At 33.7% G+C, this 16,848-nt stretch overlaps 1 protein-coding gene across 1 annotated transcript in view; it reads left to right on the plus strand.

Annotated features, from left to right (window-relative positions):
• Positions 1-523: 523 nt before the first annotated feature.
• FAM83B (family with sequence similarity 83 member B) overlaps positions 524-16,848 on the plus strand; it is a 199,640-nt gene continuing 183,315 nt past the window's right edge. The window contains exons 1-2 of the mRNA XM_053710396.1: positions 524-678; positions 12,053-12,525. Of these exons, the coding sequence (XP_053566371.1) occupies positions 12,070-12,525 (456 nt within the window). The 5' untranslated portion in view covers positions 524-678; positions 12,053-12,069. The remainder of the gene's footprint in view (positions 679-12,052; positions 12,526-16,848) is intronic.

A 16,848-nucleotide genomic window follows, 5' to 3' on the forward strand; every position in this document is an offset into this window, starting at 1 on the left:
ATCAAGTGCTACTGTATAAGCATAACGTTCAGGTATATTTTTAGCACTAGGTGTTACACACTACATATACTTGTATAACAGAAGGGGCAATATCTTCATATCCTGTTATTTATGTTTAAAATAACAGGATATGATAGGATGGGAATTCTGGCACCATATTTCCCACATGGAAGTGATATGGAAGAAAAGCATCAACAAATTGCAATTAGTTTCTTGTTCTCAACAGTATTTTATTTTCATAGAGCTTTCTATGTGCTATTCTTTGTGTCATATAGACTCACACACACTGCTGTTTTTGGTGGCAAGTAAACACTGGTACCATATCTGTAACAGTGTTATACCTCCCACCTCTGGTATCACTGTCATGAGCTGCACAGTGAGAACTCCTGTAATGTCTGGCCTTTTATTGTACTTTACCTCAGAAGGGCTGGGCTTTTAGTTTAAACAGGTTTTGCACAGCTCCTATACTTCAGATGGTTTCATATGACAAATCATTTGCATGTTACAACAGGTTAACACACCTGCCTGCCAATAGCTCTTTTCACAAAGACATGCCAAACCCAATCTCGTTTCTTTCATTCCTCCCATACAGTTCTAACACATTAGGATTTTCTGCTTCAACAGCACGTCTCTCTCTTTCTCTCTCTGGCTGCACTTCCTGAACTTTCACATTGAATGGTGAGTAATGGGTCTTTTTTATTGACTTTAGTATAAATATACTGCAGGGTAACACTTTGCCAATATACTGTGGACAATTTAAACAGTAGTTCAAACTTTTACATTAAAAACATCTTTACAACTACAATGAGAAAGTGGAGTTGGAAACCTTTTTTCTACTTCCTAATTTTGAACAATTATTTCAGCATTCAAAGCAATAGACCAAAACAAAGCTGTGTTTCAAACACTGAACTGATATAATCATTATTTTGCAATAACTGTTTAATGGTTTACTTCTATTCATGCTGTAATTGTCTGAGTAGGACACACATTTAACTTTATATTATCAGAATTGCCTGTCTATCTCTCTCAAAACCTGTTTATGTTCCAATACTGATGATAGATAGATAGATAGATAGATAGATGATAGATAGATAGATAGATAGATAGATAGATAGATAGATATAGACAGACAGACGACAAATTAATAGATTTTTATTTTGTTTGCAGTACATTACTTTTTATTTTTAACAGTACTTTGAAATCCCTGCTATATTTTTAGTGATAACAATTTTGTGCATTACTGCAATAATATTAGTTTTAAAAGAGGAATGTTTTGTAAAGAGCTCTCTGTTAAAAGTTCACAGACATCTGTAAATATTCATTATTTAACCATTCCAGGGGAACAAGAGAATACGTGTTTTAGAAAAAGAGTTCATCTGCTGATTCACATTCTTCACTCACTTTGTTGGGTTTTGAAATGTGTGTAAGTTAAACACATTTCAGTAACAATATTTAGGAAATAAATAAGTATATGGATATTTGTATGCGAATAGTTTCTGGAATGCAGAAGAAAAAAATTACGGGCTAGATTACAAGTAGATTGCTAAATCAGCCATTACAAGTGGCTGGTTATTGCTACCGCGAACTCGCTGTAACAATTAGCGCTCATAAAATTAACCAGAGTTCAGATTTCTGGTTAATTTTATAAATCTGTCACAAATGACCCCAAAATACTGTCTTGTGTAGTTTATTAGAAAATAAAGATGGCAGCATCTTTATTTTTTAATAAAATGACTGCACTAGGCAGTATTTTGGGTTAAAGTTGGTGGGAGTGGGGTGTTAGAAAAAAAGGACACTGAAAAGTGCAATTACATTGCGGTCTATGGGAACTGTGTGTTCCCAGTAAATATATATGTATATGCTTATATACAAATATATTTATGTGTTAATGTGTGTATATACACATATTAACACATAAATATATATGTATATCAGCATATACATATATATTTATATTTTCTGCCATCGCTGCGCTATTTACTGCCTTTGCTGGCGCTGAAGTTCTGATGCTGTCTCTGATGGCATCAGAACAAGGCTCCCATAGGAGCCTATATAAGCGCGCTCTCGTGAGCGCAATGCTTCTCAGCAACGTGAGGTTGCGTTCGTATTGCTGTGAACTTGTAATACCAGCGCACTTTAACATGCGCTGGTATTACACAGTGGAGCACAAATATCACTTTAATTAAAGGGACATTATACACTCATTTTTTCTTTGCATAAATGTTTTGTAGATGATCTATTTATATAGCCCATAAAGTTTTTTTTCTACAGTTTTTTTATAGTATTGCTTATTTTTTAATAACATTGCTATGATTTTCAGACTCCTAACCAAGCCCCAATTTTTTAGGAGAATACCGTCAGATACCTAATCCAGCTTGCTCCTGTTTATGTAAAGGGCCTTTTCATATGCAAAACAAGGGGGAGGGGGGGGGTTTCTTATTTCCCACTTGCAGTGGGCTTTCCAGTTACCTTTTAAACAGAGCTAAACTGAGAGGTTCTAAGTAAATTTTTAAACAGTTTTATACTGGATTTTTATATCAGTTATTCTTTATAGTAATGTCTATTAGATGCAGTCATATGTAAATTGGTGCATACTGTCCCTTTAAATCAATATTTAGTGCTTCACTTGTATTCTGGCCCTACATATTTTAATTGATAGTTAAATGTGCCTTATGTATACATAGTAGGTATCAGTAGTAAAAGATCTAAATGTAAAATAAATGTTCTTAAAGCACACAATATTATTATTTTCTTATCTAAGTTTGCACATTTGTGCACACCAGGGGCATACCATTTTAAAAGAGTTCAGTATTGCTTATTATATCTACTGTGCAGTTGCCAATTGAGACAGATATTTATAACTGAGACTCTGTTGATCAACCATCCATTGTGTGACGTTGCATGGTCACAATTTTGGATACTGCATGATGTGCTGCAGTCTCATTTGAGAACCTAGTGTTTTCATACTTCAATTACAGGAAAAGCAGCCAAAATAAATAATATAATTTCTTTCTACACATAATAAATATTATTTATGGAGAATCTGATTTGGAGTTTAATGTATTCAGTAAGTTCAAGAAACAGTAAGCGTTTTTCAAAGTGTTACATAATTATATAAGAAGGATAGGATTTATTTAAACACAACAAATTACCTGAAAATACCAAATTTGGCAACTAAAAGTATACTTACCTTGAAAGTGAAGCCATCCTTTTCCTGCATGGCAGTTTTTTTAACCTAGCGCATCATAGGCTCACCGTCTAATCCCAGTGAACCCGATAATATAATTCTGCACTATGTGTAATATGTTGAAAAATGTTTACTACCCCTTTCAGATTTTACATCTAGAATCTTTTCATAGGATTATTTTGAGACAGGGCCCCAAACTACCCTTCCCACAAATATATACAATAAAATATATAAAAATAACCTAACTAGACATATTATCTCTTAAAACAAAGGTTAGGTTACTTATCTACTAGAAATATATCATTAGAAAAGCTACATTTTAGAAGAGACTTTCGAACTATAGATAAGGTTGTTATGAACACAAAGTATAACAAGAAACCAAATAGTTACTGAAGGATTAAAACAAAGATGAGTTGTGATATTCTTATTTGTCTTAAATTTTATGTTAATAAACAAATGTTAGAAAAAGGGACATTAAGTTCACAAAATATTTAGCATGCAAGAAAAAGCATTATTTAAATATTTTCAAATCAGGAAGTCCATGGGGGATGTTTATTAATGTGCAAGCAGACATGATATGATGTAGCGTATCATGTCTGCCGCACATTGATAAATGCCGACAGCATATGTTGTTGGCATTTATCATTGCACCCGCAGTTCTTGTGAACAGCTGGTGCAATGCTGCCCCCTGCAGGGGGTGTCAATCAAATCGATCGCATTCAATCTTGATTTCTGTCCACAGCCGCAGAGGCAGACAAGTTATGGAGCAGCGACCTTTAGACCGCTGCTTCATAACTTCTGTTTCCGGCGAACCTGAAGGCTCGCCGTGAACAAGGGACATCAAGCTCTATACGGAGCCTGATAAATCGGCTCCCATGTGTATATACCAATCATGCCAAAAGGATAAATTGCATATTGGCTGATAAGAACAATTGCCACACATCTATTGGTGGACAGTGAGAAACCTTACACACATATATATATATGTGTGTGTGTATATATATATATATATATATATATATATTTATATATATATATATATATATATATATACATACACACACAAATATGTTGTACATATTAAAGTGATTGTTTTAATGTTTAATGATTAAGTGCCCGGTAACTAAAAGTAATCTTAAAAACAGGGGCACTTTCATTCATTAAACTTTACAAAGATGCTTATTTTTAAAATACTTACCTTTGCGTTATGTTAAACATGACACCGATCCTCTACCCGCATCTCCTGCTTTAATTAGCAGATCGATGACGATCCGGCTTCCTCCAATTGTTGTGTGCCTCACGACGAGCTGGAGGCCAAAGGGAGCACACAACGATTGGAGAAAGCCATATCTGCTAAAAAAAAAAGAGGATCAGCGTTTTGTTTACCATATCGCAAAGGTAAGTATTTTAAAAAATAAGCATAATTGTAAAGTTTAATGAATTTGCCCCTGTTTTTAAGATTACATTTAGTTACCGGGCACTTATTCATTAAACTTTACAATCACTTTAAAATACCCTCTTTTAATGCAGAAATATATACAAAAAAATACTTTCATGATAACTTTAATTGGCTAAGCAGAAAAACACACAAAGATATAAAAAGTAATTTGTCTATGTGTCTATTTTTGCAGATTGAAATCACAATTATTAATGTACATAAACGGTTGTTAAACAAATAAATAATGACATTGCCTATGATACTTAGTTGCATTCCAAGTCTTTATTTTTCTGTCTAGGCATAGCTAATAACATTTTCCAAAGATGTGGTTGAAAGCCTTTGTTTAACTTCCTTGGGTATGCCTCCTTTGTTGTTTTACCAATGTTTGTTCTTTTTCCTAAAGCTAGACTATGCAGTAAAGTTCAAGGATGATGAACATAAGTATGTTTCTGTACTGTGCTACCACTTGCCAATAAGGACAATTTTCTAGATTAGTAGTCTTTTGCTGTGGACAACTCCCTGTCTGAGGTAGTGTGATGTCATCTGACTTGACTGTCTTGAAATTCTAGTGACTGTAAAAGTTTAGCTCCTCTTACTTTCTCAATACCAGTTTGTTTTCTCTGTGAAATCTTTACTTCTACATATGGATCTAAATACATTTTTAAAAATGACTAAGTACTGCACATTTATCTTTCTTTCATACAAGTTTTATAGTGTTTTTCCCAGGTGGACACAACTTTTTTTACATAGTGCGTAGACCCTGCAGCTATTTTGAAAGACGTTAACAATTACCACCATTGTTGTTTGAAAAACAGACTCAAGCCTGAGTTGTAATCACTGCCTGTGCATTCCTTACTAATTACATATCGATTTTTTTCACCATCTAAAAGTTTTTGAGACTAAATATATATATAAAAAAGTAGTTTCTCATCATATTTATCTAGCAAGCAAGCAAGCCCTCTGTTACCAGCATAACGATAAAGGGTTTTACAATCCAACTAAATAATCTTTTGGGGGAGAAAATTATTGTAACTGACAAAATATTAAAATTGAAAATGAAATATGTTTACACAAATGTTCTTTTGTGCACAGTCTACTGCATTATTCATGGTAAAATAAAAACATATACAATTAGTAGATCTTAATGTATATATCTTAGGACTGTTTTAAAACCCCTATTTAATCTTTCATTTGATTTTATTATACTTTTTAAGCATTTTGTTTTAAAAATCATCATGTTAACCACAACCTTGTTCACCAAGTAACTAGCAAACATAACTATTACACAAGGAGAACTGAAACAATACTAAGAAATCATTACTGTAACAAATACACAGAAGCAATGTAACTCCACTAGTTTTTTTTTTTTTTACTGTATATTCATACTTTAAAACTCAGTCATTCGGTACAATTGCATGTCATTTTTATGCTTTAAATGACATTTATGTGTTTATAAATTTGACATTTTTTTCAATGTTTCTTTGATCATTTATAAGTGCCAAAGGTGTGCTGACTTTCTGGGATTGTGCTTGATTCATTGTGTTGCTCAAAGCTAGAGGTGTTGCTTCAGGGTGAGGGGTAGGTGAATTTCTCCCAGTGAGTCATATTTTTAATTGTTTTTCTTATATTGCTACATCCTCTATATTCTCATCCTCTCAAATGCCAAACTGATCTGTTAGCTTCTATTCATTGCTGATTGTCCAGTAATGACTCTATTTGTGATTTTACAGTCTCCCTTGATGTAAGCTTTTTTTTTTTTTTTTTATCACGCTAAGGTCTCGTTTTCATTGAGCTGTAATTAGGTCTGCGCGAGGTTGCAAACTGATAAGATGAAGATAAACTGATATGATGTCGGAAGCAATTTCATTTGACTGCTTCTGATGGTGCGTTATACCTCAAAATCGGTAGCCATGATTCAGCTGGCAAAAATATTTTCATGTCCCATAGAAAGTATTAGAAGCAGTTTAGTGATAACTTATACCAGGTTTTCAATGAAAGCACAAACCATTAATACACTGTTGGAGGCTGTTGATACATTGATAAAAATTACACACAGCTCAACTAGGTGTAAAAGAGGAAAAAAGGAGCTTTTTGAGACATATTTCCTATTAACATTTTAAAATGCAAGTGTTTCAATGTAGAAATAAATTGTAATATGTAATATTTATTGTTGTCCTATGTATAGGAATAGTTGCACTTGTTCTTATGGAAATATCAGTATGTATTTACATGTAAAATAAAATTCAAACTAGACCTATGCCTAGTGCAGCAATACATATTACATATATTAATAAAGTAGAAAATATAGTTATAATAAATAATAGTATTTACTTATAGATAAAACATATGTATTATGAATAAGTGTTTTTGTTTCCCTTAAGAGGTGAACACAGGTAAGGTGCGCAGATGTTAAATGTAAATGTTATAGTGTAAGGTTGGGTTACCATAGAAACTAATTGATTTTCAACAAATCAGACATCAAATTGAAGTGTTAACACAACGTTAACTTACACCTACAGGAAAAGAGCGACTGCACTGGCAAAATATTTAAATGGAAACCTGGCACTAAAATGGAGCCATAAACTAATTTTAACTTTTGGCCACTTCGATAGCTTGCGGTTTAATTTTTTACGGTTCTGTGGAAACAAGCCCTTAGTTTCCCTATTACACAGACATAGAAATAGAAGTATACTGGACAAGCAAAGATGTACGTACATCTGCTTCAATTTCTTCTTTTAGAAATGATATTAAAGTATACACTAAAGTATTACCTTGTTGCACCTAGAAAAAGATGCTTTATAACTTTTTTCTTTATGTTTATGAGGTGATACCTCTGTTTATCAGAAGTGTATTTCACATTGTCAATTAAACTCCTCCCTATCCTCTATGTGAGGAAATATATATATATATATATATATATATATATATATATATAGACACACACACAGAGATATATGTGTGTTTATTTATTTATAATATATTTAGGTATGTGTGACCTGTCACAGTCTGAAAATAAAACTTTTGGGGTTGTCCTTATCTGCCACTAAGTAATCTCTGGCTAGCAATGAGTGGTACATGAATAAGCAATCTGTCGGTTTTTATATATGCGTAATGAAACTACTTGGCAATATATATATATATATATATATATTTAGTTATTTTGCCCCCTTTTCATGTACATTTAGCACTGAAAATTGAGCAATTTCTAATACTCAGAACTTGAGATCTCAACTCTACTTGATATTTGTCCGTAATTGGCAAATGAATGCATTTTATACTAACTTTATGAGTGGGGCTAGTCTGGTTGTCTGCTTTACTGTCCCTTTAATTCTGACATAGTTTCTCAGGATGCTGGGGTCATAGCCATTCCTCTCCCTTTTGCATAGTACAGCTAATTCCCACTTCAACCTGGATACCACATGTCCAACTGGCAGCCAAGATCTGTGCCTACTTCCCTTTAATTTCTCACTCTACCTTGTTCACTGTTTTGTGTTTATGTTATGAACACTCAGATGATTGAATCAATGCTGTGATGTGTACTAAGTATCTAAGAGGTTTAATCATTGTTGTGTGTTTGTTATGAGCAATTAGGGGTTAAAATGTTGCAGTGATGACTATGAAATTGTTAAATAACTGTTGGATGTTAATAGAAACCTAGAAGTTAAATGGCTATAATCGTCAAAAAAATTACATGCTCTAAAGACACAATAGAAGTATTGATAGGAACTTGCAGAGCATTGCTGGTCCCGAGCAGAAACTGCCATTAATCCAATCAGCAGCACTAGTTGCATAACTCAAATGTGCAACTAGTGTTTTATGCTCTGGACCAGAAATGCTTTGTGGGTTCTTTACTTTTACTGTGTGTTTAACATCTTTGCCGGGGTTAAACACATGGTAGTGTAGGGTTGCTTGTCTTAAAATTACATGTTCAATCAAATTAGATCAGGTAGTTTTTCAACTATTATGGCCCTTTAAATCACAAGTTATATGGTTTTCTATTCGTGTGCTTTTTTGGATCCAAACTGTGTAGGTGGCTTTAAGTTTTTGAACAAACCTGTCAAGCTGTGATTACAGTGCATACATTTGCTATAACTATAAAGCTCATTAAAAGTTTTCTATTTTTTGACTGAAGAGTTTTCATAACTTTATCTCTTAGCTAATAAACAATATTAAAAAAAAAATCAGCATACAGCTTGTGCACTTATAGTTTGTGCAGTATATAAGGTTACATATTAGTGACTAAAACTTAACTTTTATTATAGTGTAGTTAAACTTATTGTGTAATTAAAAATAGATTGCAACACTTTGAGAAAACAAAATCCTCAGAGAAATATGAACTAATTATTTTATAAACCTAAATGAGATGAACATCATATTTTATAAGCTTTCTATATAAATATATGTTTGCACAAACTCCCCCGAATTTGGGATCATATGACTGTTAATCTCTTTTTTGAGGGGGGGCAACTCACCAACTAATAATGATCTTTCTTGAGCCTAAGTTACATGTAAATAAATAAGTGCATATGATTTGTTGCCCAGATCTGTCATGTTTGGGGCTTTGTAAATATGAACTTTTAAAGGGACACTAAACCCAATTTTTTTCTTTCATGATTCAGATAGAGCATGCAATATTAAGCAACTTTCTCTCTCCCAAATATGTTATAGTGTTTATCATATTTTATTAGTCATATTTTCAACTTTGTGTCATAGCTACTTTAATATTGCTTGTTATGCAAAATAATGTATACATGTGTGTTTGATTTGCATACCAATTTAACTTAGAGACCTAATCTTTGTATTAAAGGTAAGGTAAAGTTTCTAGTTATTAAATCCATATATTGAAAGTAATTTTCAAAAATAAGGTAGTCGCTAACTTAGTTTTGTGTTACATTATTTATTTTACCTGTAATCCAAACTTTTTATTTCAAACCGTTCGATTAAATTCTCCTCCCCCATGCCACTTCTGTGTTTATCTCTCTGATTACACCAAGCATTCTCACCCCTTTGTTTTCGTCAGCGCAATGCCCGTTCACAGAGTCAATATCGTATGCGCATGCGCCACTTCCCCCGCTGCCAGATACATTGTTCCGATTGTTTCAATTACAGCAATAATTTTCTCAAAAAAAAAAAGATATTTATTCTTTATGTCGCGGTTGATTCTAAACATACAGAGCTTAATATCTTACCCACACTTGCGGCGCGATCTTTGAACTGCTTAGAATGAATCAAAACAAAACGATCGCTACACCGCTAGCACTGCGCATACGCTACTCGCGAACGAGCACAGGTTGAAGTGGGTTGTGTCGAGTCCGGCGCATGCGCACAGTCGGCGAGTGACGTCGGAATTGATGGGCTAAACCCCTGAAGGGGAAACTGCCGATTGGAGAGTAAGATAGCAAGCGGATGTCGATCAAATAAACAAAAATGTCGGGCAGACGAAAGATTTGAGTATGGACAATGTTTGAAAGGTAGAGAAAGGTAGATTTCGGTTGATAATTTCAAAATGATGAATGAAACTTATGGTTTTTTTTTTATACTAGTACACATAGCGTTAAGTAGTGTGATAAACTTTACCTTACCTTTAAATTCCTAAGGCATGGGGCCACATATCAATATTTTAAAAGCCTTGGCCCTCTGTCTACCAGTTGGTCGTCCCTGCAATAATTCATTACAGCAAGTAATTTGTGTGCTACTGACCATAGATAACCATGTATAACCCCTGCAAAGAAAGTCATTTTAACTTAGCATTATTTATGTGTCTATAAAATATATATGGATTGCCTGTAACATTTTTAGATATAACTGCTTTGTCATAGGACCTACTTACCTCAGTAATTTATTAAAATAACCAGTGAATAATATCTAATGCAGCACTTCATTTAATGGGACAGTCTACACCAAAATTGTTATTGTTTAAAAAGATACTATTCCCCAGTTTTGCATAACCAACACGGTTATAGTAATACAATTTTTATCTATGTGATTACCTTGCATCTAAGCCTCTGCAGACTTCCCCCATCTCTAAGTTCTTCTGGCAGTCATGCATTTTAGCCAATCAATGCTGACTCATAAATAGAGTGAACACAATATTATCTATATGACACGCATGAACTAGCACTGTATAGCTGTAAAAAACTGTCAAAATACACTGAGATAAGAGGTGCCCTTCAGGGGCTTAGATTTTAGCATATGAGCCTACCTAGATTTAGCTTTCAACAAAGCATACCAAGAGAACAAAACAAATTTGATGATAAAAGTACACTGGAAAGTTGTTTAAAATTGCATGCCCTATCTGAATCATGAAAGTTTAATTTTGACTTGACTGCCCCTTTAAAAGACATTCTATGCTATAGATTAAAGGGACACTGTATTATAAAATTTGTTTTGCCTTAATGTGTTCCAAAATGACTTGTTACATTTACTTCCAATTATTAACTTTATGGGAAATGTGTCCTTTATATTTATTTTTGTATTTTAAATAGCGGTTTATTTTCATTAAAAGTAAAGCAGACCTGTTAATGTTATTTACATTAAATTTTGAAATGCTATGGAGGGGATTAAATATTTACAACTATCTGTTTCTAATACAATATCCCTCTCTCCCTCATACCTCCTACTGGGAGATTAATCTGTGTAATAGTTGTTTTTTTACATAGCTTTTCTACAGAGAGAATATTTGTTACTCATATTTCAGAGTAGGTTGGAATACAACAGTTAAAAATAGATATTTCAAATAACAAATAAAGGTAACATATCTGTTTGAAAACAATTAAATACACTGCATAAGGTAAAATGGGCCATTGGGAACACATTAAAGGTTAGAAAAAATTAGAGCACAATGTCCCTTTAACTTGCTTTTCTACATTGCTTTTGTGAAAGCTTTTATAAAGTAATGAATAGCCTGGGTAATATTCATGATTCTGTTTGCCAACAACAGGATACATTGAAAATGTTATGAAAGAAGATATTTACAGAAAGCCTTAAATAGATTATTTTTTACACAAAAATTTTGATTTATTTTTAATGGAATATATCCCTTAGATTTGAATTTCCACTATTTTGTTTCACAAAATATCAAACATTACAAGCAATCGAATTGAATCCATCTTGCAAGCATAGTAAGAGTGTACGCTTTATCACTTCCTGTAAGGGACACCTATTAACTGGTACACAAACCAGTATTAAACAATATTACATGTATTATAACAAGAAGCCAGCAAATGTACTCTATAAACAAACAATGCTGAGTGACATATGTTTGATCCAAACATAATGAGATTGTTTGTCATCCTGAGAAAGTATATTGTGAGAAAGACAAAGTCAGGCAGCTGTTATGTATTTCCTGTGGTTTCATGTGCATATGTTGAAATATATTTATTATTTTTTATATTATATTTTATAATGTAGCTTTTTGTCTTTTATAGGTGTTTTTTGTCCAGAAATGTCTGCAATGATTGAGACATTATCATTGCTTTCATCATTACATGATGAAGGCAGATCTGAAAATTACATAGAACCTCACTACAAAGAATGGTACAGAGTTGCAATTGATGCACTAATAGAGGGAGGCATTGGTGCATATCAAGAATTTCTTCAAAAAGAAAGAGCTACAGAATTCCTTGCTGAGGAGGAAGTAAATTATATCACAAACCACATCCAGAAGCCATCAGAAAACTCTGAAAATGCATATGGCGATCTATCTGATGATACCTCATCATCGGGAACCTATTGGCCTGTGGAATCAGACGTAGAGGCCCCAAACCTTGACCTTGGTTGGCCTTATGTGTCACCTGGACTTATTGGAGCTACAGACATTAATCTATATTTTCATCCACCAAAAGGACATATTCTCACTATAAAAGAGCTGGTTAGGAAGATGATCAAAGAAGCAAGACAGGTAGGAAAAAGTCTGCTTTATTCTAATACTTAACTATGTATTTTAATTTGAAAACAGTGATCAATAAAATGATGGTAGCTATATTATTTAGATTGTGACATGTATTGTGTAGATTAAAGGGACATAATACTCATATGCTAAATCACTTGAAACTGATGCAGTATAACTGTAAAAAGCTGACAGGAAAATATCACCTGAGCATCTCTATGTAAAAAAGGAAGATATTTTACCTCACAATATCCTCAGCTCAGCAGAGTAAGTTCTGTGTAAAAAGTTATACTCAACTGCTCCCAGCTGCAGGTAAAAAAATTAAAAAAAAAATGAAGAAATGAACAGCAGCCAATCAGCATCAGCAGTGCTGAGGTCATCATCTTTTACTGTGATCTCATAAGATTTGACTTGACTCTCATGAGATTTCATTGTAAACTTCCTTTACCTGATTGGTGAAATAATATGACAGTGCACGATGCTAGTCCCTTCAGATGTCCCAGGACAAACACACTAAAATGCTGCTTAGAAATCCTTTACAATGGGAGGTGGCTACTGAGGAACTTTTGAGGTAAAATATCTTTCTTTTTTACATAGAGATGTTCAGGTGATATTTTCTAGTCAGCTTTTTACAGCTATGCTGCATCACTTTCAAGTGTTTAAACATTTGGGTACTATGGCCCTTTAAGGCAATTTATTTGACACATCATAATGGGGAGGTTTGGAAATCTCATGAACCAGGACTGCAATCATTAATGTTCTGTCTTAAAAGCATATGCAAGATTTGGATGTCATTTTCACATCAGAGAAAATGAATTCAGAAAGCCTTGAGTCTTTAAAGGGCAGTATTCCTGATTATGCAATCTTATTGGTTGTATTGTACTGGCGATTAATGCTTTGCATCTCTGGGTTGTAGTTCTTTTTTGACATGGCATTGACCGCCAAAAGAACAACTGTTTTATTTCATAATTATTTATGACTTGACCTCCAAGGTAAGTTAAAGGGACATAAAACAAAATGATATAGAGACAAAATAATATATGTACTTTGTTTACTGCAAATTTAAACTGCAGTGCCTCGCCATTAGCCCTTTCTTTTTAGTTTCTGAATTGTAAAGCTCTAACTCCCCCCACATAATTCCTTTTATGGCTGTATCTATGTTTATTGTTTTGGTAAAATGGTATTATTATTTGGTATTATTTTGGTAAAATGAAAAAGTTAATACGATTATTCGTTGGAGCATACCTAAAAGCTGGGAACTCAGTTAAAATACAATGCCTGTGTCTAAACACTGATAAGAGGGGTGGAGTTAGCTGCTCCAGGCAGTTTAGTTATGTAATACATTTTGCTTATTTTTGAAAATTATTTTAAAATACTTGCCAGCAATTTAAAAAGAAATTTTTATGCAAACTATTTTAAATTAATTAGCCATTTTAGGATATGCACAGATCTCAACCTGTTTTATGGCACTTTAATTACATTACACTATGTACAAGGACATTAAACTTTAAGTCTGATGATCACCCTTCTACGTTTTTATTAATATTCTGCTCAAACACTAACAAATACACACACATGTAGACACACACACATAAACACACATTATGTAGACATAGTAGTGATATTATGTATGTTATAGTAGTTATATTGCCATTCTTACCATGTAATTTCTTAGCCCTGTTATTAACATAAGCAGATATTTTAGATCTTCATTTAAAAGGTCACTGCTTTTATGTCTGTTCGGGATTGTTATAATATTTTGCTAAAAATGTGTAATTAACAAATACACTTAAAACAAGAATATAAACATGAACTTCCAGTTAACATTTTCCATGCAAACAAAATATTTTTGGCATCTTTAAATAGCGCTCATTTATATACATGATAAAAGTATGGAATTTGCCGTTATAACACTTTGCACATTGACTTAGCAGTCTGATTTTGAAGTTCAGACCAGACCAGATTTTGCAAACCACTTAAATATGGTTATAAGACTTGTTACTGCAAGTATTAAAGGAACATTGTACACTCGATTTTTCTTTGCATAAATGTTATGTAGATGATCCATTTATATAGTACACCTGGGAGTGTTTTTGTAACAAACGTATAGTTTTGCTTATTTTTTTATAACATTGTGCTGATATTCAGACTTCGAACCAAGCCCCAAATTGTCAGATGTATACACATGTTTAAAGACTCCTGCTGGCTCCTGTTTGTGTAAAGGGTCTTTTCATATGCAGGGGAGGGGGAGTGTCTGCGGTTTCACCAGCCCCTTGCACTGGGTATCCCAATCTAACCTCATCAACAGTGCTAAACTGGGAGCTACTAAGTAAGTTTATAAAAGGTTTTATAATAGGTTTTTAGATCAGTTTCAGTGCATATTCTTCTTTATACTGTCTATTACATGCAGATATATGGAAATTGGTATGTACTTTCCCTTTAAGTCCCTTTGCTCAATTGTGGGTGTTTTGTGTACATTACCTATGCTTTTTAGGAAGGGGAAGACCACAAAGAGAGGAGGATACAGTTTAAAAGGCATAGGGGCTGATTTATGATGACCTGAATGGAGCCATCTTGCCCTGTTTCCGTGTGAGCCTTCAGGCTCGGCTCTGAGCGGTGTACAGCAATCAACCCGATCCTATATGATCGGGTTGATTGACACCCCCTGCTAGCGGCCGATTGGCTGCGAATCTGCAGGGGCCGGCATTGTACAAGCACTGTGAACTGCTTGTGCAATACTGAATACGCTGTCCGCATTCAGCGATATCTGGTGGACATGATACGCTGCAGAGTATCATGTGTACCAGGCAATAATAAATTGGTCCCATGGTCTCATCAGTTTCAAAAGAGAAGTCTAATATCCCCCTGGTTGGCATAAAAGATGGAGGATTTTGTTGGTTATAATTGAATCAGTTTTCCTCTTTTCTGGTTAGCCAGTCAAAGCTATTAATAAACTTACAGACAGGTGGTATCACATTTCAGGTCTCAGTGGATTATATTTCTGTTAAAGTACATAGATTTATGACACCGTATCTCTTCCTTGTGTCTTTGTTTTTATTATCTTTAGTGTGTGGACTACTATATATATTTTGAGCAAAGACTAATATAGTTATTTTCCACAGGCAAATTATTTCCCACTTATTTTCTCTAAATATACATTTCTTTTAATTTACTCTTATAGGAACAGTCTGCAGACTGTCCCTTTAAAGATTAAGAATCAAATGGAGAATTGTTACCTATACTGTTGTTACCTGTACTATTTTATCTCCCTTTTTTCTGGGTATCTCAAAGCAACTTCTCCAAATCAGCTCAGATTTGAATGTAATAGCTATATGTATGAGTCCCTTATTTCTCAACACTTAGTGGCACAATATTTTACTCTGAGTAAATTATATATAAGAATCAGAAAGGAAGCAACATAACTCTGTCCCTGTTTAAATTGAGTTAACATATTCACAGATCTATTGATACCTATGATATAATTTAACAAAATTCAAACTTTATTTAAAAGTTCAAAACATTGAGAAAATATTTTTTTTTAATGTAAATATTAGCCTGGAGCCTCATGCACACAAGTTTGCAAAAACTCTTGTTTCTTTTGTTTCCATTCCCCCAAACCTTTGTCTTTGGGCTTGTCTTGACCATAGCATTTTCCCTTTGGTCAAAGATTAAACCCAATCATGTCATTTCTCATTATCCTGCTCCACAGGTATCAAGTAGCAGCAACAACTTTGAATTCAATGTCTGTAATTTTTTTCTGTTTAAATATTATAAATTTGTTATAACAGAGCATTCCAAATATTATAACAGAGCATGTCTCATATGGGCACAATAAACATGCATTCAACTAATGCACATAACACTTATTCACTGCATAACTTTATTAAGAAAGCCTTGAAGCCTAATGTAAGGTTGAGGTTTTGGTTATGTTTAGCGACCTCATGTGTGGTAGTGGAGAGCCAAGTAATGCTGCTGCAGCAGCTTTGGAAGGCTTCTGAGCATCCTTCTTCAGCTTACCTCTCCTGGCCATTTTTAAATAAGTACAGCAATGGTCCCATAATAAATAAAGTTTATTGTATAAAGGTAGCAGATACATAGTAAGTCAGTTACTTACATATACAGTTTATCATCACACTGTTAGATGTCAAAGACAAGAAAGCTCAATACTGCAGTATGAGGGGGGACTAGATAGGAGAGTTGGAAGCAACAGTCAGAACTTAAATTGATAGAAAGGTCAACATTGAAATGTGCATTGAAACATTTCAATTTTAAATAGAAGCATTTTTTAAGTATAATGCCACTATTTCTGGTGCAGTGGCATACGCACATATGCTA

The sequence above is a fragment of the Bombina bombina genome, chromosome 4, assembly GCF_027579735.1.
Source record: "Bombina bombina isolate aBomBom1 chromosome 4, aBomBom1.pri, whole genome shotgun sequence".
NCBI classification, from domain to species: Eukaryota; Metazoa; Chordata; class Amphibia; order Anura; family Bombinatoridae; genus Bombina; species Bombina bombina.